Source organism: Rousettus aegyptiacus, unplaced genomic scaffold, assembly GCF_014176215.1.
Source record: "Rousettus aegyptiacus isolate mRouAeg1 unplaced genomic scaffold, mRouAeg1.p scaffold_m13_p_7, whole genome shotgun sequence".
Classification (NCBI taxonomy): Eukaryota; Metazoa; Chordata; class Mammalia; order Chiroptera; family Pteropodidae; genus Rousettus; species Rousettus aegyptiacus.
The window spans coordinates 74,269,474-74,295,015 of NW_023416310.1; the positions used below are offsets into that span (position 1 = coordinate 74,269,474).

The following is a 25,542-nucleotide window of genomic DNA, read 5'->3' on the forward strand; positions in this document are numbered from 1 at the left end:
GATTCGAGAGATTATTTTTGTAAAATTAACTTCTCTCCTGTGGTTGCACAATATGAATGTGCTGCATGCTGCTTAGCTATATACTTAAAAACGGTAAAGTTTATGTTGCACACATTTTACCACAATAAAAAAATACATATCTCCCCCTCCGAGTTACACTTCTCACTCGTCGAAAGGACTAGAGGCATAAAATTCTAGGACCGCCTTCCCCTAGGTCTCAAACACCATGAAAAATGAAGAAGGGCAGCATTTGCTGAGGGCGTTTGCTCGGTTCAGATACTGTGCTAGGTAATGGTATCGAATCACTGAACCTTTATCACAATCCTACAAGGTAAACACTGTTACCAAGCCCATGTTACAGATGAGAAAAATGAGCACAGAGAACTTTAAGTATCTACCTCACTGAGACCTTGTGGCAAAGCCAGGATTCGAACCTTGATAGTTTACCTTCAGAGCCTATAAGCTTACCCACTGCACTAAAATGCCTCTGCACACTTAGATGCTAAATATCTAAACAAGAACTAAAAAAAAATGTCTGCCAACCAGTTAGCCCCTCTACTTGATAATTTGGCTTCTTAGAGAACAGAAATCCAGACGGCTGGCTGCATTTTTTTTTTCCATTTTCATCCAGATGTTTGGCATCACATAAATAAGAAGATGTGCCCATGAGTGGAGCCACTCAGAAATTAGAACTCTGTCACCAACAGAAACACTGTCTCAATGCAAAGCTGTCATTTCGTGCATTAACGTCCTACCCAAAAATGTTTGCCTAACCTCTTAGGGCATTGCAGTTTTGAGGATTCGTTTCTGACGGTCTCTTGCTTAACTCAGTGCAGGTTCGAACAATAATTAATGGACATCTTGCCTGTTTCTCGTCTTTCATTCAGCATTAGCCCAAGTCACATTGGATCTTTTTGTGCGTGTGCATCACAAACAACAAAAACCATGCATATTTTAACTTCATCTCTGAGATTAAATACATAATTCTGGCAAATTGCTCAGAATTACGGGCTAGCAGCATCTGGTTCAGATATTCTCGAGTAAATTATTGGCACGGTCTCGGCCACATTTTTTAATTTTAACCGAAATGTTCCCAAAAACATGTGTTTTCTGTCCTGTTTGCATATCATCAGTTTTAGAGGGCCTCGGAATTTTAAGCTGGGGTTTCGGAAGGTAGCGGCCATCGCTGGGCACTGCCCGCAGGCCTGGCAGAGGCGCCCCGCTCCTGGTATTGGGGCCGCTCGAAGGGGGAGAAGGGCCCACAGGTACGGCGTGGACGCGCTCCCCGCCCTTCCTTCTGCTCCCAAATTACATACCTCGCTTTTATGTCAAGTCCAATATAGCTTCCTTAGCAGTTTTTTTTCCCCCTCCTTATTCCACATCAAGAGGACCCAATTACTTTTATAAATACTTGTTTTAAAAATATCACCGTTTTCTGCTGCTTCAAATTCTGAAGGGCTGTGCAGGATTTTAGACTCTTATAAATCTCTCAGGCAGTTCATATTTTATCAACAAAGTGTGCTTTTTCGTAAAAGCCTAAGTATAGCTCCTCACCGGGGACCTTTTCTTTCTCCCCCCAATTATTTTCTTTTCCATAGAAACAACAAAATAAAAGGAATTTTTGCCATTTCAAGAGTCGTTTGCAATGCCCTCCTTGAGCTCATTAACTCTGCCTCGCCCGCCAGCAAGAGTTTTTGGTGAAAAGAGAAAGCATGAAGGTTGTCAGTTATAAAACGTCCCAACAGAGGTAGCGCGGAGTTATGTAGTGTGTCTTTAAAAGAAAATTCCAGGAAAGCCTTGGCTTTTGTTAACGCTGAAAAGCTCCCCTCGCTCAAGGCAGGGACTTCTTGAGTGAAAGTCCACCACAGCTGCCAGGCCATGTGTTTCAAAAAAAAAGAAAAAAAAGTCACCAGGGACACAGAAGGAGTCCGCGCGCACCATGGAGGCTGGCCTCCAGGTCCTGAGGACGCCGCGGTCCCACGGCCCGCTCGGCCGTCGCGTGGGCACAGGCACCTCTGTGGTTTTCCACTTGCAGCCGCTTGAAGATAACCCAAGAGGGTACACCAAGGGGGCGAGACGCGGTTCTAAGCACAAGGACGGAGCCACGTCCTGTCCCATCGCCACCTGAAAGCTCCGAGCTTCGAGTCTCCATGTCCTCCGCTATGACTGAACCGGCTGCACCTTCCGTTCAAGAAACCACACTGGACAAAGAGACAGGGAATGAGGGGGACAGAAAGGTAGTCTGGGTGTGGTTCAGAGCACAGGCCTCAGACACACACACACACACACACACACACACACACACACACACACACACACAGAATAAACCAACGCTTCGAAGCACGACCTTCGGTTATGCAGCCTTGATTGTCCTGCTGAAAATCCAGGGAAGTGTCTGTAATCAGCTTGGAGTCACCACCACGCCCAAGTCCCCGACACAGGCATTCGCCCAGCAAATACCTGGTGACCACCTACTCTGCGTCCCGTTCTCCTGGGAGCTGAGCTGATCTAAAGAAGGAAATGGGTGCCTCACCTCAAGAATCGAAGTGTGGGGGGCACACGCTTAAAGCGACGTAACCCCACCACGCACTACCTAAAAAAAAAAAGAAGAAAAAAATCAAGGAGGCATCCAGCCTTTCGGTGCATGAGGAGCAGGCTGGAAGGCACGGCCCCTGGAGGCCAGATACTCAGAGGAGCGTTCTAGAAAAGGAGATCAGGCCAGACAGGAGGAGCTGCACCGGCGAGGGTCCTCAGAGAAACAGAGAGAGTAGCCCACGCACACACGGAGAGGCGTGCACGTGTACATACACACACGCTCACGGCGAGCTTCCGGCAAGGAACCGGCCCACACGACTGTGGGGACTGGCAAGTCTGAATCTGATAGGCTGGGAACACAGGCCGGAGCTGATGCTGCCGTCCTAAGGCAGAAGGCCTTCTCTAAGGGACCGCAGTTTTGCCCGTAAGGCCTTCCGTTGATGGGACAGGGTCCGCCCACGTCATCGAGGGTGTATATGGTGGCTGGTTTACCAGCCTGAGTCACCCTGAGTCACCTTCAGAGCAACCTGATCTAGGGGCAGCAGAAGGGGGCCCACCAGAAGCTTGCAATGACCCTTGAGTCCTCAGCCAGGTACACTGGTTCCCAACATCCTTGCAAAGACTTGTCCCAAACCAGATAATGGCTGAACGGGAGCCAGAAGCCCAGGGTCTGGAGGGTGGGGCTGCAGCTTCAGGCATCAGCAGCCGGGATAATGCTGGAGGTGCCCTGAGGAGCTAAGGCCACCTGCCAGGAAGGTCCCCACCAGACTTATGTTCAGATTCCAGGAGCGACACATATGCTGGGAGTGGCTCAGCCACGGGGCTCTGTGACGTTTCATAAGGACCCTGCCACCTCCAGGAGACTCTGTCTCTACAGTGAGCCATTTGGACATTGTCATGTGATCACTTAACCTGCCGAATCCACGCTGGTCATTAAGCCAAGTTCGAACATTCAACACAGAGAGAATGAGGAGAGGAGCCTTTACCCTAAAAAAATAAATCATCATATTGCTTTTGCTTCTGTACCTTGCCTTTGACTCTTAAAATCTTTCATCCTACAGAAGGGTTACCCATTGCAACATAAAAACCAAATGCTGGTGTTATGCTTGTCCACGCAGCCAACAAACACCTCGAGGCTCAAAGAACAAGTACCCCTCGGGCTCCCAGCCGTTGGCGGGGGAGGTCAGAGGGAGGCACCACGCGGAGCCTGGCCTGGGCTCAGAAGCTTCTGGTCAGAGAGGCAGCTCGAGCGAGTCCACCCAGGGAGGCTCGGTCAGCGAGGAGCTCAGCGCCACAGCCAGCCACGCTCCGAAACGGGCATGGCCAGATTCCATGCTCGGCGCAGGTTTATCTTTGACCGTGCTTATGGAAACATTATTCAAGAACACTGTGAACGCACAAAAATAAATCTTTAAAAATATCATTTGGACGGCACACACGGACGAATGAAAGATTTTTCTGTCTCTACTACAGCGGTCCATTAAGGCATTTTTTTTTTTAAAGCAAATGTGGCAGCGAACGGCACACAGTCACCCGCAAACTGAACCCCCCGCAGCCGCCCCCAGGTGAAGCCCACCCCAGTCTCACCAGCTGGACGGAGCCGCCTCAACCACCGTGGGAGGAGGGGACAGACCGCCAGCCTGGTGTCCTGCCTTCCGAGTACCTGACCATTCTTGCGAACACTCAAATGAGAGGCAGAGAGTGGCCCCAGCCGCCACCCCGTGCTTTGATCCCTGGGGAAAACAATGGCTTCTCAGTGTCTGCCGGGTGCCACACTATCTCATTTAATCCGACAGCCACATGACAAGGTACATACACAGTATCATCCCGGGACTTAGGTGGAGCAGACTGAAGCTCAGAGAAGCTAAGTACCCTGACCATAGTCACACAGCTAATCAGTGTCAAGACTGACCCTGGAACCCCACAGTGTCTAGACCCAGAGCCCTACCCTCCCCACCCGCCCGAAGCTGTGCCCCGGCCCACACTCCACAGATTCGCGACCCCCCCTTTCTTCACCTCTTCCCCTTTACCGTCCCTCCTGAACACCCACCACCTGCGGGCGCCATGAACCGCCAGGTGGCCACTTCATGTCCTTGATGGGGACACACCCCATGCTGCGGGCACGCTCCCCTCTGGCCAGCCAATCTTTTCCTCTGTCTTTCCCCAGGGGGCTGTGTTCTTTTTTATTTTTATTTTTATTTTTTTTCCTCATCCATTACCAGCCTTCTCTCGTTAGTTCTACGTGCCTAATTTATCTCGTTACCCACTTCGTAACCCTGCCAAAGAACAAGAAGAATCTGAAAATATTCTTTGGCTTCCTCTTGGATGATAATCTTACCTTTGTTCTTTTCCATTTCTTTCCTCTGAGGTCTGTCTTTTGGTCCTCTGTTTTTTACTTTTCTCTCTTGCTAGTTCTTCTGCCTTTCTCAGGGTTTTAAGACCTTAGGGAGAAAAAAAGAAAAAAAAATTATACACACACACACACACACATATACATGTATACATACACGGATACTGGATTCCTTTGGCCATCAGGCTAAGTTCATTTTAATCAGCCTTGAAAGAAAAGTGTTTTGCAACATGACCCGTGACCCTTATTGTCCACCGGTGGGAGTGGAGACGTGCGTCATGACGTCAAGAACAACAATAAAATATGAAGATCTGGGAATCTGAAGACCCAGGTCCAAACCAGGACTGAGGCCCTTCCGTCTGGGCATGCCTTGGACAAGAACCTCCGAGCGTGAGCTTCTCGTCTGTACCACGGGGAATAATAACTCTGTTCCCTCTCTAGGCTGTAGAGAGGTTTAAATGGGCAACGTACAAGAAAGCGCTTTTCACCTCTAAATTATTTCAGCACAAAGCAGTACGGGGTCTGGGCCTTGGCCGAACCGTGAAATGCCAGGCGCAGGAGGACGTCCCTGTTGACTGCTCACTGGACGTCACGCCCAGATGGCCACGAACCCTTTATAGTCACCATTTCTCCCCAGACTGGGCTTCCTTTCCGTAAGTCCCAGTTCTGCTAACGAGCTAGGAGGCATTTTGCCATGCGGTACCCACACACGCGCGCACACGCACGCACGGACAGGCACACACGCTTCATCCGCCGTGCTATCGCAGGTGCTAGGGATGCAGCACTGAAAATGGCAAACTTCCTCCAACCCTTCAGGGCACTTGTCACTCACTGTGAATGAGAGAAAGAACAAGACCGAACACGGCTCCTGATCCGCAGTCGGACGGGCCACCTGCATCATGGCCCGAAGGCAGAAAGGAGGAGCCGGCAGGGAATGACGGAGGGAGAGAGTGGTCCCCATGAGGTCCTCGAACCCAGCAGGGCCAAATCTCACGTGACCTTCCAGTCCAGTCCCCGCGAGGAGTTCTGAGTTCGGTTCTAAGGAGGCTTCTGCCATGGAGCGCCTGGATGACATGGCTTGGCTTGGGGTTTCGGTTGGATGGACGGATGGTGGTTGGTAGGATGGGGGGGTTGGTTTGGCTTTTATCAGTCTGGCTGTGGCGAGAAGGTTTCGGTGGGAGAAGCTGGACAGTGCCGGCGAGCAAAGGCAGAAGTGCGAGACTGGAGAGGCGGAAACTCCATCACTTCCTCTACCTGCCCCTCGCGTGCAAGCGTCGATCAGGGTGGCGGCCTGCCCCCCACTCCTCATCGTCGCCTCTCTCCTGGCACCTCCGATCTGCCACCTGATGCCTCGATGTGTTCCTGCCTCAGAGGTCTCCACACGAGCCCCACGTCCCCAGGAATGGGGGTAACGAACTTGTCTTTACTCTTTAAGGCTTTTGCCCTTGGGTCTTCTGTTCCTGGCAGATGAAGGCGGACGCGGTGGGCCCTGGGGGTCTAACCCCGGTCGGCGTCCAACCTCCAGCTTTCTCCTTCGCAAACACGCTTTCCACCCCGCCTCCTCTCCCCTGCTCCCTCTCTCCCTCTCAGTCCTGCACGCTCCAAGCAAGGCCACCGGAATACATAACCAGGAAGCAGGGCTTTGCCAAGAACCCGACCTTGCAGGCACCCTGATCTCAGACTTCCAGCCTCCCGAATAGTGAGACGTAGACGTTGGCTGTCTCAGACACCCACTAGTCTGTTACGGCAGCCCCAACAGACTGAGATCGTTAGGCGCTGGAGTCTTCAAAGCAAAAAACTCGAAGGGTCAAAATTAATCTTAAAAATCCCATATACCACACACCAAGTCCAGGATACACATTAGGGTGTCACAGTAATGCTCGTCCCCAATGAATTCTGAGAAGCGCAGAGTTCCACGAAAAGGAAGACTAAACAGAAAGGTTATGACGATGTCTCCACTCAGGCCACCTTACTTAAAAACAACCATCGTTCCTCAAGCAGGAAGGCAGGGTAGGGAGATGGCTGGGAATAGACGAGCGTCCACAGTGACTCCTCCTTGCCTGACGGTGTAGACTGGATTTTTTTTTATATATATATTTTTCTCCTGCCACCCCAGCCCCCCATTCACCAGGAAACAGTTCTCATCATCATTTATCATCATTTACCATCAGGGTCCAATGGAGCTTTTTGATTTGCATGAGCAATTTACAGAAGTAATCATCAAGAGTTTTAAAAAAAAAAAAACTTTACTGGAAAATTTAATAATTTAAACATAGCGGAGTTTCATTCCATAGTTCCCTGGCGTTGAAGGTATATAAACCCCAAATGAGCAATGTCCTCTGCATGCGACGGGATGTTCCACTGTCATGTGTGAACCTGGAACAGCCCCATCTCATAAACACTAATTCCAGATTTCCAGTCAATCTTCAGTAAATGCTAGTTTATCGTTATTTCCAGGCCGTCACGTACTTGTGTCATAAAACGAGTTACTTTAAAAACCTTGGATCGCTCATAATTTTGTTAAAGAGCATGGTCATCTTTTCTCCATAATGGCAAAGCACTTTCAGTTTTAAACTCATCAACGCCCGTTAAGAATGAGCCCACTGATTTTGTCTTCATTTCTATATCACGTCTCCTTTTGATCAAACTGTACCAAAGAGATTTTAGTAAACAAACGCTGCAAGAGGAAGAAGAAAACCGGCCCCCAGTCTTCTTAGCACGACTGGATGGTCCAGGTTCTTGCTGCGAAATATTGTGATGAAACCCTGTCCAATGACTAACTGGATAAGCCTATCACATTTTCTTTTTGCCCTCAGAAATATATTGTTTCTTCATCATTCATGTCAGGAGTTTGAGAAAATTCATCCGGATTGTCCTGAGATGCACAGTCTAGGACTTCACTTATAAAATCAAGTTTACTATTATCATTAGAGTTCACATCGCAGCTCTCGCTTCTGATGTGTCGAACTCCTGTACGAAGTCTTCTGTTGTCAATTTTCTTTACCGTTTTGTGCAAGAAATGAACATTTCCGTATTCTCGACTGCGCGCCTTGAAAGCAATAATAATGGAACTACAAAGATGGTTTCTGCTATCTTCGTTTATCCCTTGCTGAAAGACAGTGGAATGCTTCCAGCAATGTAATAAGAAAACTATGCGAGAGCGATTAGAAGGATGCTGCCTCATCCTTCTCATTTTTATTTTTCTTAGTATTTGCATGTTTTTAGCACAATTGGCAATAGCTGAGGAGTAACAAAGAACTAATTCCTAGGATGATAAAATGGAAAATAATTCAAGACATAAGAAAAAAGATGATCGCTAAGATCCCATGAAATATCTTAGATTTATAAGTGGTTCCAATGGTCCCACGTGGTAAATTCAAGATAGAATGAGTTTTATTTTGTTTTTTGTTAACAAGTAAATGTTCTTTGTGGTCTTTGGAAGGTTTCTTTAAAAAAAGAACAGAGGCCATGAGATGCCAACGTTCACAAATAGTCGTAAGTGCTCAGGGAAAAGAAAAAAACCTAAAATTCCGTTTGATGGACCCTGGTTATATACTGATGGTTAAACTGCATTAATAGATTTCGTTGTTTTGTGAAGATTTTCAAAATCTGGCTCACTGGAAAACTGCCCCACAAAACCACTCGTCCTTCACCCACTTGAAATCAGCAGTTCTCAGACCAACCTTGAAGCCCCGTCTCAGAGAGCTCCACACCATCCATCCGGCTCTGGGCTCCACCACGGCTGCCCACGGGGGCCAGGCAGCCCCTCGGCCCACACAGCCCCTCCTGAGTTCGCGTCGGCACACAATGAGGACGCAAGACTTACGATCCAAGGCAAACAGAGAGTGTTTCTAAATACTGTTCAGACTTCAGGGCAAGGCACTAACAAAACTCAGACCACAACCAGACACCCAATATTTACAGCTTCTATATTCTTTCCAGTAAATGAACTTATTGTGAGGGAGACAGAGTTCCCGTTCTCCTGGGGTTTTTTCTTCTTCTTCTTCTTTTTTATCTTTTGCGTTTTCGGTCAATCCAGGAATACAGTTTGACTATGAATCGAAGACACAGAGGAAATGTCCAATTCACAAAAGCGGTGTGTTCCAAAACCGTGGGAGTTGGTTGTTTTGGGAGCTCAGAATATATTTCCCTCCAATAAACATATTATAAATGGTTTCCAGACCAGCCCCACAGACGCGGCCTCAACTCACAATGTCGTTGAGGCCCCGTACTTCCGCAGTAAAAATTAGTAGAAAGCAAATTTGCTGTAGCGCTAACAAGCTCGAATACGTGAGACAGATTCTCCTTCACCCCAAATTCTATTTAATGAAATAACCGGTTTAATGAAAGAAGATAAAGGGGAAACATGGAGACTCTTTTAGGGCGAGACTCCTGCTTTCGAGAATTTTGAAAGCCGGTAGTGGCAGGGTGTTATTTCGTCTTCTCCAGTTGCACTCGGATTCCTTTTTTTCGCTTTCTTTGTACAGGCATGACCCAAAGAAGCCACGATTAGAGTAGATTTGAGGCTCACGTGTTAAGATGGCCAAGGATGGGGAAGGAAAGCAAAAACGTTTGAAAGAGATTTCCTGGATGGAACAATTAAAGCATGTCGTTGTTAAGACGATCGCCTAAATCAGCATTAACTGATTTGCTAGGGAAATTGAGGAGAAGGCAGGAGACCCCCATATTAGCACTCCAGGCCTGGGGGGTGGGGGTTCAGGTAGCGAGGAGAGTCCACTGTTTGGTCAGACAATACCCTCTCTGACCATAAGGTGGTGCCATCAGCCCAGACAGGCAGCCCCAAGGGGGTGGGGGTGGGGGTGCAGCGGCAGGAGCTCGGCTCGTGGAAGGCACATTTTCCACGCAGGCTCCGGGACTCCCAGAAAGCCTGCTCTAGACAGCGTGGATCAACCTCCACGTCCCTGCCTCGTCGCTCACCTGTTCCCATCCTCCAGGGTCCCACCTGCTCACACCTGAGCAAGAATGCCGGTGCCGCCGCCCAGGCATCAAAGCTCACATCAAGACTCTAACTCTCTCCTTCCAATCCCCCCATCTGTGTTCTCCTTCCCTGCGTCAGCGCCCGCCGGGACCCTCGCAGTCCGAAACGCCATCCAGGCTAGGAGCTTCCCAGAGTCTCGACCTTCAATGCCATGATGAGGCGAGAACAAGGTCTCCCACGGTGAGCACAGACTCGTCCCAAAGGCCTGGACGACAAGGCCCCAGACGCCCCGCCAGCTTCACCCTCCAGTTTAACAGCCAGCGGAGCAACCCCTCTTCCAGATGCACGTCCCCCCACGTCCCCTCCACGCTGGCCCTCTCTACCTCACCCCTCCTTGTCAGTATCCTCTCGCCTTTCAAAGTCAAGCCCAGATTCCCTCTTCCCCAAGAGCTACTAAGTGTTTAACAGACTTTAACTGGTGCATCGACCACAGAAGCACTGGGGTGTCACGAGGCAGGCCTGCCTCACCCTCTCTAGGGCTGGTTGGGCCTTCAACTGAGGAGGGCCCCGCCAGGCAGGCTCCCAGCTGAACCTCAGGCCAACGCCAGCTGGTCTGGCCTTCCTCCTCCCGCGCCTCAATTGCCATCTAGGGCGGACTCGGGTCTAGAGAGACACCAAGCCGCAAGCTCGGTGTGTGGCACGGTGTCTGTTCTCAATTCATGGTAGCTTTATAATAATAACAATGTTACTATTAGTGCTGTCCCCCCTCCACCCCTACGCGTCAGCCACAATCTGCCAAACCAGGCTGAGCTCCCCTCCCCATTCCCAGCCCCCCCATCCTCCCACCACCCCCCGCCTGTGACCCAGCCTAGTGATCCCAGCAAACTGCCTACTGATTCTGCAGAATTTTCTCTGCCTCAGTGGGACTGACTGGGGGCGGGGCAGGGGGAGGGGGGTACTCTCTGGATGTTAGACCCAAGCAAAGCGGCCTTTAAGAACTATCACCTGTGCTTGCAACGCAGCTACCATTTGTCTTTTACTTCTAAAGGGACAATTGGCTCAGGTAGGAGACACTAATGTCCCCTGGGGAGGCTGAAGCATATAGCCCCAAGATGAATTAAGTTATGCAGATCCTTGGAGGGCAGCCCCAGGGGCTCGTGGTAGCAAAAGGCAGTACCCAGCCAAAGGGCATGAGGAGGCACAAGCCAGGAGACCTCCACCTGCCTGGCCGCTGCTCCAGGTGCCCTCAGCACCTTTCATCAGGTAGACCCCGAGTGTCTGCATCCAGCAAAGGTGGGCTGGCTCCTCCCCCTTGGACCTCTCTTATTCCGGTTGCTCCAAGAACCAGGTGATCAGATGCCTCTTTTTAATGCCAATACTGCTCATGTTCTCACCTACAAAACAGGCTCCATGAAAAGAAAGTCTACCCGGGAAATTCAGGGGCCTCTGGAGTTGGTGAGAGGCCAGAATGCTGCTGTTGTGTTTGTTATGTTTTGTCCTTTAAGCATTTCCAGGGGATGGTTTTTCATGACCTAATAAAGGAAGCTAAGTTAACTATGCACACAAAAGCAGGGTGGGAAATTCGAACCACCCATTTTAACGCACTTGTACCCCACCTCCTGCCACAAAAGATCTGAGGCTACAAGAAGTAATTGCTATTGGAATCATGGGCATGAATGGTCAGTTTCTTGGCACCCGCTTCTGCAGACTGTGGACCTTCAAAGTGACCTTTTATTGGGGCTCTGGAAGTCGGGCAGGGATGGTGGCTGCAGCCTCGGGGAGAGCCCACTCCGAAGGCGCCTTCCCCACACCTCCTCTCCTTCCTCCCCACTCACAGCCGCTGGACAAGCCGGATGGCTTTGGCCAACAGCGACCACCCAGCCGCTCCTCCTCCCCGCAACACCCCCCCCCGCCCTCCTGCTGGGCCTCTCCTACGCCCCAGTGTACCGGGGACCCTGGGAGGGAGCCTCTGGAGGCCAAATGGCCGCCGGAAGATGACCCGGCCGGTGCGTCTCCGCACCCCCTCCCCCAACAGTGTCACATGGCAGCCCCAACGAGGCGCGCAGTGCATCCCGCCGCGGAGACCCAGGGCCGCGTCGCCGCGGGCACTGGGTGATGAAACCTCCCCAGCACATTACCGCAGAAGGCGCGGGCTGGGAGCCGGGCGGGGTAGGGGGGGCGGCAGCTGCTACCCCGGCTCACCTGTTCTCCGGCAGGAGGGTGGAGGCGGAGGGGGAGGGGCGAGGGCGCGTCTCCCCGGGGTACGTGCGGCGGGGCGCACAGCCGCCGCGCTGCGTCCCCGCCCTCCCCCAGCCCTGCTAGACCCCAGAGCTGCGCCGTCGGACTGAGGTGCCCGGAGCAGTTCCTGTCCCCGGCCCAGGCGCCGGGGAGACGTGAGCGTGCACACGTACACACACAGCGGGGGGAAGGGGCGCCCAACTTTCTCCCGGCTTCGGCGGGCCAGCCCCGGCCATGCTTCGGGAGGGAGGGCGCTCCAACAAGAAAGGAGGAAAGATGGGGAGAATTTCCTCGGGTTCTGCTTGGGGGGTGGGATTACTCAACCATTGGCCTCCGCTGGCTGGAGAGTAAAGGCATCCCGGAGTGGGTGGCTAGGGTGGCGCTCGGGGGAGAATGCGAGAGCGGGTCTGAGACGCGCAAAGTTGCCTTTCAAGCTCCGGCCTCCGCGGCGGGCCGCCTGGAAACCACGCAAGTCCCGACTGGACCACCTGGATCCCTGCAGTCGGCCCGAGAGCCGTCAGCTTTGGGAGAGGGGCGAGAAACTAGCACTCTAGGGGTTGCGAGGCCCGCCAAAGACGGGCAAAAATAAAGGCAGAAGTCCTATAGTGCGTCTGCTCCCGTCATGCATAGTCTGAGGGTTTTTTAATGCAAAGTGTCACGACGCCAGGCATTCCCACGTGTGCTCAATTTGCCCGCGGCATCACTGTGCCCAGGAAACGCCTCCAACCTGTCCAGGCCTCGGGGCCGGGGCTCTCCCCGAATTCCAGAGGGCGGAAAGAGGAAACTGTCCCAGCCTGATGCGGCCACGATGCGAGCCAAGGCCCCGGGGGCCGCTGCCCCAGCGGAGACTGTCGCCTCTCGCCTCGCTGTAGCTGCAGCCCGAGCTGGGATTCGCTTTTACGTTTTAAGTCTGTCAGCCATTGCCCCGGAGCCCCCGCACACGCGCGCGCGCGCACACACACACACACACACGCATGCCAACGCGTGGCCGCCACCGGGTCGCCAAGTTGGTCAGCGCGCCCCGCGGCGCGCGGCTTCCTCGCATACGAGTTGCGCGCAGGCCCCGCCTCCCGGCCGTGTTGTCAAACGGGCCAGGGTCTCGGATTGGTCCAGCCGCCGGGACAACACCTGCTTGACTCCTTCATTCAAGTGACACCAGAGCTTCCAGGGATATTTGAGGCACCGTCCCTGCCGCTGCCCCGCACTCGCGGCGCTGCTAACGGCCTGGTCACATGCTCTCGGGAGAGCTACGGGAGGGCGCTGGGCAACCTCTTATCCCAGCGGCCGCCGTGAGGAGCAGAGCAGAGGCGAGCGACGAGGAGTGGGAGGAGGCGGCGAAGCGGCGGCCGAGTAGGAGGAAGGGGGGAGGGGAGCACAAAGGTTCCGGGGCTCGGGGCGGGAGGCTTACACCGAGAACCATGTGTGCCGAGCGGCTGAGTCAGTTCATGACCCTGGCTTTGGTGTGGACCATCCTCGACTTAGCGCGAGGGACCGACGCCACCAGCCCGCCCGAGGGTTTCCAAGAAAGGAGCTCGCAGCAGAAAGGCCGCCTGTCCCTGCAGAATACAGGTAAGTGCGTGCGCCCCTGCGGCGGGGAGCTCCTGGGCGGCGACCCCGGGCACCCCTACGGAGCGCCCCGGGCGCCTCGACCGCAACTGGGCGCGCGCCTAGGGCCGCGTGAACTCTTGGGGTGGCGCGGGATGTGCGAAGGAGAGCGCGAGGCGAGGCGACGGCCGCGCCGGGCTGTGCGCGCGGGGAATCCGCACGTGCCGGAGGGGTGATGAAAGAGCCGGGGCAGGACTTGTTGCTGTTCTCCCCGGGGCCGAGGGTAAACGAGGGGGCGCCTGACGCGGCCCGCGACGGCCCCGGAGTCCCCGGTGCGGTGCAAAGCTTCCCGCTCCATCCTGGCCTGCCCCGCGGGAGGCGCGGCGCGTCCTCGGCGCAGGGCTGCGCCCTGTACCGGGAGAACTTCTCCCCGCCGGCCGGCCGCGGCGGGACCAATTCTCCTCCTCCTCAAAAGATGCCAGACCCCCGAGAACTTTGTTGGCGAGCCTGACTGCACGGTGAACATTCCCCTGGGGTGGGGGTGGGGGGGTGGCGGGCGCAAAGCGTACCTCTGCGGTGCGGCCGCCGTCTCCCGCTCCAGAGCGGGTCAGCAAGCGAAGAAATGGTGACAACGGCCCAACAGTGCGCCGCCCCTGCTCAGCCGGCTCTCCGCTCACCCGCGAGCTGCCGAGCAGAGCTGGGCGTGCGGGGCACGGGGCTGGCCCTTTCCCCAGCTCCGTGGAGAGAAAGAAAACCTGCCTACAGTTCCTTGGCTCTGAGCGCGTGCCGCGCGCCCACCCCCCCTCCCCCTCTTTATTTAAGGGACCTGCGACCCCGGCGGCGGCGGCGTGCGTGCTCTCGCCGCGAAAGCAGCAATGCGCGAGTGCGGGACACGGACGCCCCGAGCGAGCGGGGATCACGGCTCTGCGCGCTCCTGCCCGGCGCGCCGGGGTCGCGCATGGGACCCTCTGGGCGCCCCCCGCCTCCGAACGCGGGTGCCCGCCCCGCGCTCCTCCCAGGACCCTCGCCCTCCCTTCCCCCCGTCCGGCCCTTTCCCCGAGAATTGAACGCGATTCTCGATTCTCGGTAGTGAAGTGACCCTCAACAAATACATTCTCTCGGCAGATTTAACCCGAATGCGGATTATCCCCTCCGACCCCGCCCTTCTTCCAAAATATAGTTTTCTGATGTAATTTTGTGGTCGGTTGAAGTCAGGGAATTGGGAAGGGGGGAGGGAAGGAAGAGAGGCTTTGCACACGGCAGCCTGACGGTTCACACTCTTGGTCTGTCCTTTAGAGACGGGTCAGGGCCACGGCCTGCAAAGGAGCGCGGCGAACCCCCCGGTCGCGGGCATTCTAGAGGATTAAGCGACATCGCACACCGGATCTCTGTTTAAAAGGAGCCTCTAACTGCCACGGCTGTGTTTCCGCAGGCTGGCCCCCCTCAGACTCAAACCGCAGCTCTCCTAGCCCGGTATTTTTAATGCGGATGGTTTGGAGGTTCTGCCTTAATAGGAATTTTGTTTTGATTTTTAGGTGTTGAATCATGAAGCTGAATTGAAACTGCTTTTCGGACGCTCTCCTTTGGGGGTCAGGAAGGAAATGGCTGTGATTTAATAGCAGCAGCTTCAAGTTCCAAGTAGAGAAGGGTATTTCATTGATGCAGTGCAGAAGGCGGAGGGCAAGCTAATAATTTCACATCTTATTTTTGTCTGTGGGTTTAGAAAGCTGAATTATCTTCTGTTCTCAGGCTAAGGGTTCCCACAAATACTTGAATAAGATGGGAAGAATGAAAAATGGGGTGCTCAGACCTAACTCCTGGCTGTGATGTTTTGTAACGCAGGTTTGGCCGATTTTTTTTTATATAGAAATATTTTACAAATGCTGCTATTTTTCGTAAGTAGATGAAATGATGAAATTTCCTTTCCCTGGCTTTTGAGGTCCTGAAATAATCATTCTAACTTTTTTTTTTCCGTTAAATTTTCTTTTAATCATTACTTTCATTGCAACCAATCTCTCCGCATTCCCCAGCATGGCTGAGAATTTTATATACATTCGTGTATCCTTCCCGTTGTAGCGGAAATCCAACACTGTTTGGTCAGTGCTGGCGATGTGGGCTGTGGCGTGTTCGAATGTTTCGAGAACAACTCCTGTGAGATTCGGGGCTTACATGGAATTTGCATGACCTTTCTGCACAACGCTGGAAAATTCGATTCCCAGGTAAAAACCACACAGAGCACAGAGAATGTTTTGGGTTATCACAGTGTGATTGACATGTCCGCTGGAAAGACTCCTTAACTAAGAGTCCCTTAGCTCACCTTCCTAGATTGTTTTAAGGCTTTGCAAGAGACATTCCAGGTGTGCAGCAGGGGGCCCAGGGCCTCCTCACCCTCTCCCTCCTAAGATCTGCTCTCTGGAGCTGTCCTGTAGGCTAAATCCTTCTCTACTCCTAGGTTGTATCTACACGGGCAAAGCGGGTTGGAGACCAAGTTGAACAATTATCTGAGGGTTCTTAGCCAAGAAGACAAAAGTCATGATAGATATCTTGTAAAGGGGACATCTTATGTCTGGCCACCCAGAATCAGGTCTCCATGACATTCCAAACAGTGGGTTGAGGGGGGAAGGGCAGGGACCCCAATTATACATTCGAAAAGCTATTTTGCTGCGTTCACCTCATAGGCAAGAATAAATCACACGAAATTCAGAGACACGTGTCTTCCCCTAGCGGGTGCGTGGGCAGTCAACTTGGGTCCTTCCAGGCCTCCAGAAGGGCGGACTTCTCTAACCCTCCTCTCCCAAACTGAAAAGTCAAGCCTTTGAAGGAGTCCCACATTTCTACACTTTTCTTTTGCTCTATATAATAAACATAGTCGGGCGTGACCCACTTCGGGGCCCCAGCTGCTACGTGGCACAGGCAGAGAACCCAACGAGCAATCAGATGGCTCCGGCACCAGCCGTCCAAACACATTTCAGATGGCATGCGGCCGGAGGCGCCCCTTCGTGGCCTCCCCAGCCTACACATGCACCCTGCAGACCCCGTATTCTAGTTTGCGAACTTCCTCTCCCATCTTATTGGAGAGCAACGAGAACATATGGATGAGGCCAACAGTTTAGGGGTGATTTATGAACGTCGCCAGTCACCGTGGACTGGCATCCAGTAGCGAGCCCGACAAAGCGAGGCCTGGGAGCCAGGACGGGATGTGACGGGGGCTGGCAGCCTGGCCTGCAGAGGACGTGGGGTGGCAGGAGGGGAGGCCGAAACCAGGACAGGGAAGAGGTAGCGCGTTCGAACTCCTTGAGACCTCCTACGAAGGCGTCCCTTCTGGACGAACTGGAATTAGGAGACGTAATGGGAAATCCGAGGCAAGGGGTGTATTTCGGGGCAGTCCCACCGGATGTCAGGGAGGAATACCCAGAACAGACTGCCACGGCCCTCACATACACGTACCTCTCTCTTTCTCAACCAACAGGAGTGCGTTCTCGAGTTAGAAGCATCCCTTTCGAGTTGGTTCTCGGTGCACAGCTGCTTAATAAACTGGCACACGCAACCTTCCATCCTATGTGGCTCCCACTGGGTCATCAAGGGGCACGGGGCGGAGGGGGCTAGCGACCAGACGCTATCTGTAGACATTTCGATTGCTTCTAAAGAAGAAAACCAAACTAAATGTGTTGGCTAGCCTCCCACTCCCAACCTGAACCCTTTTACTTTCTCAACTCTGTTCCTTCCTGTCCTGTCTAAATACAGAAGGGTGACCTCTCCAGGGACGGCTTGTTCCTATAGTCATGGGGGGGGGGGGTGCGGGGATCCCGGGTAAGTAGCCCACAATGCCTCCCGCCCCCAGAGGTCGTTGAGGGAGCTGACTGCCGAGTGCACCTCCCTGCTCCCAAAAGCCGCCTCCTTCCCAGGGTAAGAGCAATCTGGAGGGGTTGCCAGGAAAGAGAACTGTGGGCCAGATGTATGCCTGGGCCACTCAGGGGCAGGGCACGGGGGAGGGGCTGGCAGTGGGGCAGTTCAGACTCCAGATGCTGCCAGGCGGTGTGCCAGGCGGGCCTTTGAGAGGCAGTAATCCTAATAGTTTAAAGGAGTTGAATCGTTTTCAAAAAGGAAAAGAATGCTCCCCCTTAAAGGACAGGAGGAGCCAGTGGGGGGGCGAGGGAGTGGGAATGGCGGTGGGAGTCAGTTAGCGGCCTGTCTTGACCTCGCTCTTGGACCCAGAGGGACAAGGAAAGATTGAGATTTGCACAAGCGCGGGCACCTTCCACTGGGGAAAAACTCTCGCCGGGAACCACCAAGGCGTTCTGGATTTCCATCCGGCCAAAGTCCCCTTGGGTTTCAAAAAAGTTGCCACCAAACAGCCAACATGAGCTGGCCCGAGGACAGACAGCCACGGATAGACAGAAGCCCCAGCACAGGCCACACTAGCAGGACAGCCAGGGAGGGAGGAGGCAGATTTGTGAGCCTCCCCAAGCGACAGCCTCGACATCCTCGTTGGCCAGGTGCCAAGAGGTATCACATCACTCTGGACGCACCTCCTGATGTAGCATCAGCTTGTCACCTACCTGCAAGGACATCGGGTCCGAGGGGGGACCTTGGGGTGTCAGAAAGCTCCTGCAGAAGCCCCCGTGAATGTCTTGAGCGTGTGACAAAGACCGTCCCTCTCGGCCTCTGTCTCCCTCCTCTGTCCTCAGGGCAAGTCATTCATCAAAGAAGCCTTGAAGTGCAAGGCCCACGCTCTGCGACATAGATTTGGCTGCATAAGCCGGAAGTGCCCGGCCATCAAGGAAATGGTGCTCCAGCTGCAGCGGGAATGCTACCTCCGACACAATGTGTGCTCCGCGGCCCAGGACAACACCCGAGTGATGGTCGAGATGATTCACTTCAAGGACTTACTGCTGCAGGAGTAAGTGCCGCCAGGGCTGGTGTCCGGGGCGGGGGGGCGGGGGTGAGGGGTGCCGGCCTGCAGGGGCTGGAGGGGCTTGTCGAATGGGGGGAGGTCACATTTTACTTCAGAACGCTGCACAGGCTTCCCTGGGAGTGCCTTTCCTGCTGACCTTCAGGAAAAGCAAAAGAAGTTTCCACCACCGGTTTCAAAACCATAAGCAATAGAAACAGGAAATTTTCTTACTAAGCATGAAATATGTAGGATTCAGAAACACTCTTCGTCTTCTCCTTGGCCAGGGTCCCGAGCGTTCCCTGAGTATTCCCAGGAGCTCTGTAGGTACCCCGAGACCGCTGAGAACAGATAAGTTCTGTCCAGCATTTGCCAGGTGCCCAGCCTGGTCCCCAGCGCTCTCTGTGAATTGTTCGCCTGACCCTCCCAACGGCCCTGTCGTGGGTGCCGGTCTCATCTCCGTTTTACAGGCGAGAGAACTGAGATCCCCTGAGCAGGTGAAGGTCACAGACAGAGGCAAAGCCAGGCTCAGAGCCAGGCCGTCGGCTCCAGAATGTGCACTGTCTGAGGCCAGACACCGAGACCCATAGCTTTTGTCCCGCCTCTGTAAACCCTCCCTCTTCCTAATGGGTCCGATTCCCCTCCCCAGGAAAACGCAAGGCAAATGGCAGAAACCTTAATCGGCTGAACACCTTGATGTCAAAGGGGAGGGACTAGGAACTTACTTAGAAAGACTTGAAATCCAGTAATAAACCCAGGATAGCATCTCCTTCCTTAAAAAGCATGCTATCAATAGAACCCTAGATTTGGCATGGGTGAAGCCTGTGGGTGCACAGCTGCTCCCAGCAGGAAGCGCGGTCACAATGAAGGTCACGATGACTCCTTCCTCAGAGGCTTAGGGCAGAGAGCAAGATGCTAGCTAAGCAGCCCGGGACAAGTCATTGCCAGCTCAGTGGCACCAAGGGACTCATGGGGCAAACAGTATAATTTTGCGATCTCTGGCTCCTCCGTTCGTGCCAAGGCCTCCCCCCGCCCCAGCTGTGTCACTTGGCAGGCCGCTCCCCCCACCTCACCCTTGCCGCTTAGATGGTGGGGGACGACAAGCACCTCCCGCCGCTTTCCACTTGGTCAAGAGGCTCTTAGGGATCAAGCAGCCCCCCTTCCCCCACCCCCGCCCGGGGCAGTGATAGAATCATGAGATCCGCCGTGAATCTCTGCGGGCAGCTCTTCACAAGAGAAAAATAACGTCGCCTCTTCCCTGCGCGACACTGATGCTTGATAAAACATTTTTTATTCTTCCAAATGCCTGTAAAAAAACGAAGCAACGACAGCGCAGACAACAGCTATAGTAATAGCTATCGTTTTTTTGTTTTTCGGGTGAACCAGGCCCTTAGCCAGAACTTTCCCTGGATCATCTCAACGGTCATTTAATAGCACTGAAAGGCAGAGGTCACTCTCCCGGTTCAGGAGGGAAACAAAGCTACACGGTTAAAGAACCTCCCTCCGCAGGTTTGATTCCTACCTTCCAACTTGGGAACTGGTGAGGCGCATGACCGGAGCCAGGTGTCAATGACAGACCCCAAACCTTCTTGCTTTTATGGGTTATTCTCTCTGCCCACTAGATCTGAGAAAGGCTCATTGGTCCCCAGACACGGCAAGGGTTGGTCCCTTTGCTCAAATGCGTCCCCACTCCACGAGGAGGGTGCTGTGAAAGGCCTTTCCTTCAAGGTGCTCCTGGGAGAGGCGAATTGCGTAATGCAGAGAAATTCATGAAATGCATTCATCCCAAACCCACATTCGCCTATGAGAGACAGCGTGCGAGCCTCGAGAGTAGGCGGTGGGGTGCTAGTTTGTGTGTCAATAATATATTCCCGGAGCCGAGGAGACCGACTGCCTTTTTAGAGGAAGGTCTTTCCGTGAACTAGAGGGTTTGAATCTCCCCTGAATTTCGGAGGCAGTAAATCCCTGTAGCTCTCTGGTGTCTCCTCCCTGGAGACATGGCCCGTGGGGCCATGGGACCCTCACTTCCAAAGGGCCCTGCCATCATTTAGAACAAACACATCGCCCCCCACCCCAGCCCGCTCTAGAAATGCAGGTGCCCCCCGGAAGAGAAGCCTGGGCGTCTTTTAACTTGCTGAGGCTGCACCCATGTCCTCCGGCCTCCTGCTAAGCCAGCACCTCTGGCAGCAGGTCCCACCTAATCCCAGCCCCCCGCAAAGCCCCACGCCCTCCCCTTCTGAGGCCCGGGACTCCAGACTCCGCTGTGATCTTCAAGCTGAATCGACTAAGGTTTTGTGTGTGTGTGTGTGTGTGTGTGTGTGTGTGTGTGTGTGTGTGTGTTTAACTGTCTTAACTGATGTTGGTACAAAGGATCTTGTCAGGCCCCAAACGTCCATGAGATCATTCAAGACTGTGCAGCGTTGGTCGCAGGCGAGAAAATGAGAACCGAAACCACAGTCCCCCCAGAACTCACGTCGCCCCATTGCTTATCCCCATCCACCCGCAGACATGCTCACGTTCAGTTAAAGTGGTTCCCTCTGCTCCCCTCACCCCTTCCCGCCCCTCTGTCTCCACATCCACCACCTCGGCCCCCCGCACGCCCTGTCACTGGGTGCTGGCAGTCCCCAGGCACGTCCCCTCCCAAGTGTTTTTAAAACTCCTTTAGCCTTGCTGACACCCGGTCGAGAGAGCTGGGCTTTGTCATTAGACACGGGCTGAGCTCTGAGCTCGCAGCCTGAGAAGGCACCAGGCCAGCTCGGGACAGGGCTTAAATTAACACACCCCCCCGACGGCAGTCCCCGGCTCTGTCCTCCGGGGGGAGGGCCAGGGGCAAAAGAGCATGGGCTCGGATCCAGCCTTCTCAGTCCCCCCCGGGTCTGAGAGCTCGCCCGGCAGGCAGACCAGCCTGGCGAAGGAGGCCAGCAGGCAGCATGAGAGCACCCCCCCTCCCCTTACTCTGGGGAAAGAAACGTGAAGATGAGCTTCAGTGTAGTGCTCCCCAAAGACAGAGTCTCAGCCCCCGCAACTTGCTCATCCGGCCCCAGAAAGCAGCAGATACACGCACCCCTGCACCGCCCGCGGCAGTCAGGTGCCAGTGTTCAAACGGTGGAAGGGAACGAGCGGGGACGGAGCATCTCCATTGTGTGGCACCCCGTCCTCCTCTTCGCCCATGAAGACGGGTGTCAACGCTGCCCTCGTCATCGTCGGGGGCCTGCCCGTCGGCCGTGCACAGACTGGCAGACTCCAGAGGCATCCGGTTGGCCTTAAAAGTCTGGCCTAGCAGCCAGAGCCTCCCCGCCTCCGCTCTCAGCCCAGCCCCGAAGCTTCCGAAAGCCACCTTCGCCACACCTTGAATCCACTGAATCCATTCTGACATCTGTGCAATGAGAACAGCTCGCTCAATGACGTCTTGAGGGCCAATTCATAAAAATGGCAGTGAACTACTTCCTAAAAGTCTTAAACCACAATCTGCTCTTCCTGCCTAGCAAACCACCGCCAATTTGCAAAGAACCAGGTGCTCCAGGCTCGCAGAGGCAGAGTCTTGCTCCTTAGATGTGATCGCCCATTCCACAGCGATTTCTCTGCCCATGCTCATGGTCAGATAGATCCAGAAACTCTACTAGCTGAGATCTGCTTAAGAATGCTGGTTAGTTAGCCCCGTGAAACATCCCAGACCCCACTTGGGGATGTTAAAAGGCCAGCGAGATGTAAGAAAGTCTTCGTGAGCGGGCTAAGAGAGCCTAGTGCTGGGGACACCGCCTCCCAGATGGGCCCATGAATGTAGAATGCAGGCGGGCGGCTCCCACCTTCTGCACACACCTCGCATGCCCAGGAGGAGGTCTGCACAGTGCGGCCCTTCCTCCAGCACTTTGTCTGAGGGCCCAGGGCGGCTGGAATGGTCCTAGAAACTGGCCCTCCCCTCTGGAACCGAGCACCTTTATTTCACAGGCAGCTGGCTCTCATCCCAAACACACAGGCCCCTCGCGGCCGGCCCTCACCTCCAGTTCTAGGGGAGCCCAGGTTGAAGGACAGATGCTTTGACAGCCACCCCATTCCTCGGCACCCACTACCAACAAAGATGCACTCCGTGAGACGTGACGGTCCCAGGGAGGTGTCCTCCCTCTCTCCCTATTCCAGACCCCGCCAGGTGCAGAGGGAAACGCAGCCAGAAGCCTCCCCAAACACGCTTCTTCGTCGCGAGCCGAAACCAGGGGCCATCTCAGACCTGGGGACGGTTTCGCGGGGGCCCTGCTTAGAGGAGACTTGCCTGGGAGGGTGTCGCCGAGCGCAAAGCCAGCCAGCCCATCCTAGCAACACCACGCGTGGGGTTCGAGGCCCACCCCAGACACGCCCGGGCCCTTCCATCCTCCACGCCGTTTGCACAGCTGCCGAGCTGACATCCTCACCCCAATCCCCAGAGCTCTTCCTTTCTCATAGGCACCCACGAATTGTCACGGGCCCTTTTCCTTAGGGTGGGCCTGGCGATGGGCCCGCCCCGCAGCTGGCTCTCATCCCACGGAACACGGGTAAAGGCTGGAAGCAATTCCAGACCGCCCGGCCCTGGCTTTCCGACCTCTCTCCTTCCTGGTGCGGTCCCTGCCCTGAGGCCCGTGCGGGACCAGCTCCGTGCTCAGCGCCTCTCTCTCCTCTCAACCTCCAGGCCGTACATGGATCTCGTGAACCTGCTGTTGACCTGCGGGGAGGACGTGAGGGAGGCCATCACCCACAGCGTGCAGACTCAGTGCGAGCAGAGCTGGGGGAGCCTCTGCTCCATCCTGAGCTTCTGCACCTCGGCCATGCAGAAGCCCACCACGGCGGCCCCCAAGCAGCAGCTGCAGGTGGACAGAGCCAGGGTCTCCAAGACCAGCCCCGGGGAAGCAGGTCACCACGTCTCAGAGCCCAGCAGCAGGGAGACCGGCCGGGTGGCCAAGGGCGAGCGAGGCAGCAGGAGCCACCCGAACGCCCACGTCCAGGGCGTGGCGGCCGGCCGCAGGGCCCAGGGCACCTCCAGAAGCAGTGAGTGGGAGGACGACCGGTCGGAGTTTTCCGACATCCGGAGGTGAAAGGGAAGGCCTGCCCAGGGAATCTTTCCTCCACGCTGTCCATTTTCTTTCCTATGGACACTCCAAAACATTTGCCATTAAAGAGGGGGGATGTCACACGCAGGATTTGGTGGGGATCGCGGACTCGATTAGGGCGTCTGTTAGCAAATGCACGCAGGGGAGGCGGGGCCCTTCTGGGCAGCGGCGCGGGCCCGGCTGGGCCCGGCGGGCACCACGCTCACACCTCCTTGCAACTCTGTTTTCTGTCCGTCCGTGGAGCCACTGGGCGGCGGCCCACGGTCTCCTCTGCTGGGGGGACCGTGGGCCGGCGGTGGGGGGAGGGTGGGGGGGCAGCAGGGCCTGGCGATGGGCCTGCCCCGCAGCTTCCGGGGCAGGAGCAGGGAGAGAGGAAGCGGGGGCTTGTGGGTGCTTGATGCCAGACAGAAATTTGCTTTCTTGAGGTTTGGAGCTGCTTGGTGGGGGGCGGGGCGGGGGGGTTTGCTAAGTGTCACTTCTGAGCCGTTGTTCTGTCCGGGGCACCCTGTCCCAGGGAGTGGGTCCCCTGTGTTTGTATTTTAACCACTGCTTCATTTCTTGGTTTCACTTTACTATTTATCCAGTTCCATCTATATATCTGTCATCTAAATAAATGGCTTTCAAACAAAGCAACTGAGTCATTTTTCCTCTGTTTTTCTCAGAAGAAAAACAAACAAAAACAGTATATCTTTGAGGGCTGAACTTTTTTTTTTTTTTTTAAGTGTTATCTTAAAAGGAATTCTGTACTGCCTGGCACGGGCTCGGAGCCACATGGGGCGAACCCCACCCCCGGGGGAAGGCGCACGTGCCAAGTGGATGCCTGACAGACCCCTGGGCGGCTCATCATCTCGCCTCGACCAAGGTCGCTGAAGCACAGGGTCACCGGGATTCCAGGAGGCCAGCTCGCAAAGCCACCTTCGCCACGCTGGAGGATGGACAGGGGTCGCGAGGAGGAAGGCCGCTGGGAATTCCCATCCGCGAACGCCGGCCTTTCACATACATGGAGGGAACACACGGCTGGAAATCGCCGAGGGGCGGGATGTTTCAGCTCTGGACAGGACATTTAGCAACCAGGAGTCAGTGGAGGAGAGGGAGGCGGGGAGGAGAGACGGAGCCAACACTACGGGCGGGGAGGGGGGTGATGGGGTGTCTGTCAGCGGAGGATTCTTCCCGTTACTGACACCGTTTCCGACGCAGGCCTTTTCTTTTCTCTCCTAATCAGTATCAAATTAAAGGTTCTTCTTTCTTATAGCCAACACTCAGCTAGGAGCCCGGGATCGCGAGGAGGGCCGGGGGACGAGGGTTCTGGGCCAGGTCTCCTCCAGAGCAGGGTCAGCGAGGTCTTCCGGAGAGTAAATGTGCGGTTTTCAGTTTGGCACGTCACAGGGTCACAGCGACCAGACTCTGGACTCTGCCGTCGTAGCACAAAAGCAGACAGCCATAGACAGCACATAACAAACAGGCGTGGCCCCGAGCCGGGACCCTTTCACACCTCAGGCACCCAGCTCGCCTCGGGGGCCGAGATCGCTGACTCCTGCTCTAGCGGGCCGGCCGAAGAGAACGCGTCCTCTGTTTCCATCGGTTCCCAGCTCTTGCTCGGAGCGACCTGAGGCCAGAGATTAAGAAGCCAGACTTATCTACTCACATAAAAAACGACTTGCTCTGGAGAAACATCCTTACCCAAAACACGGCTAGTGTTCACATACCCCAAATCGTCTTGTCGCCGCCAGGGCCAGGACGTGGGGCCGCAGGGTCATCCCCACCACCTTTCCTGCCCCGGGCTGGAAAGACGCCCCTCGGGCGTTGGGGCCAGGGCGACAAAGTACTGGGAGAAGCACCTGGAAGGAGCTGGAGCAGGCGTCCGGCTCCGCCCGCCAGCGCCAGCCGGGAGCGGGGTGGACCGGTGTGTCGGGCCCGGCCATGGGAACCGAGCGCGAGCCGTGGCCGTCTCCTGCCACGGGCCACT

At 54.9% G+C, this 25,542-nt stretch overlaps 1 protein-coding gene and 1 long non-coding RNA gene across 4 annotated transcripts in view; one reads left to right on the plus strand and one right to left on the minus strand.

Moving 5' to 3' along the window:
• The window catches only part of LOC107511041, a 44,968-nt gene that overhangs the window by 14,950 nt on the left and 4,476 nt on the right, over positions 1–25,542 (minus strand). The window contains exons 1-2 of one of the 3 annotated variants that reach the window (XR_001596987.2): positions 18,167–18,295; positions 4,874–4,976 (exon numbers count right to left, since the gene is read on the minus strand). This is a non-coding gene — a long non-coding RNA (uncharacterized LOC107511041). Of the gene's footprint in view, positions 1–4,873; positions 4,977–14,176; positions 14,642–18,166; positions 18,296–25,542 lie in introns of those variants that run through there. The other 2 variants (XR_004951818.1, XR_001596986.2) reach the window with 2 other exon arrangements.
• STC2 (stanniocalcin 2) lies at positions 13,220–24,205 on the plus strand. Its single transcript, XM_016145110.2, has 4 exons — positions 13,220–13,631; positions 15,684–15,826; positions 18,296–18,507; positions 23,159–24,205. Exons 1-4 carry the CDS (start codon positions 13,295–13,297, stop codon positions 23,559–23,561), a joined length of 1,095 nt encoding a protein of 364 aa, XP_016000596.2. The 5' UTR covers positions 13,220–13,294; the 3' UTR covers positions 23,562–24,205.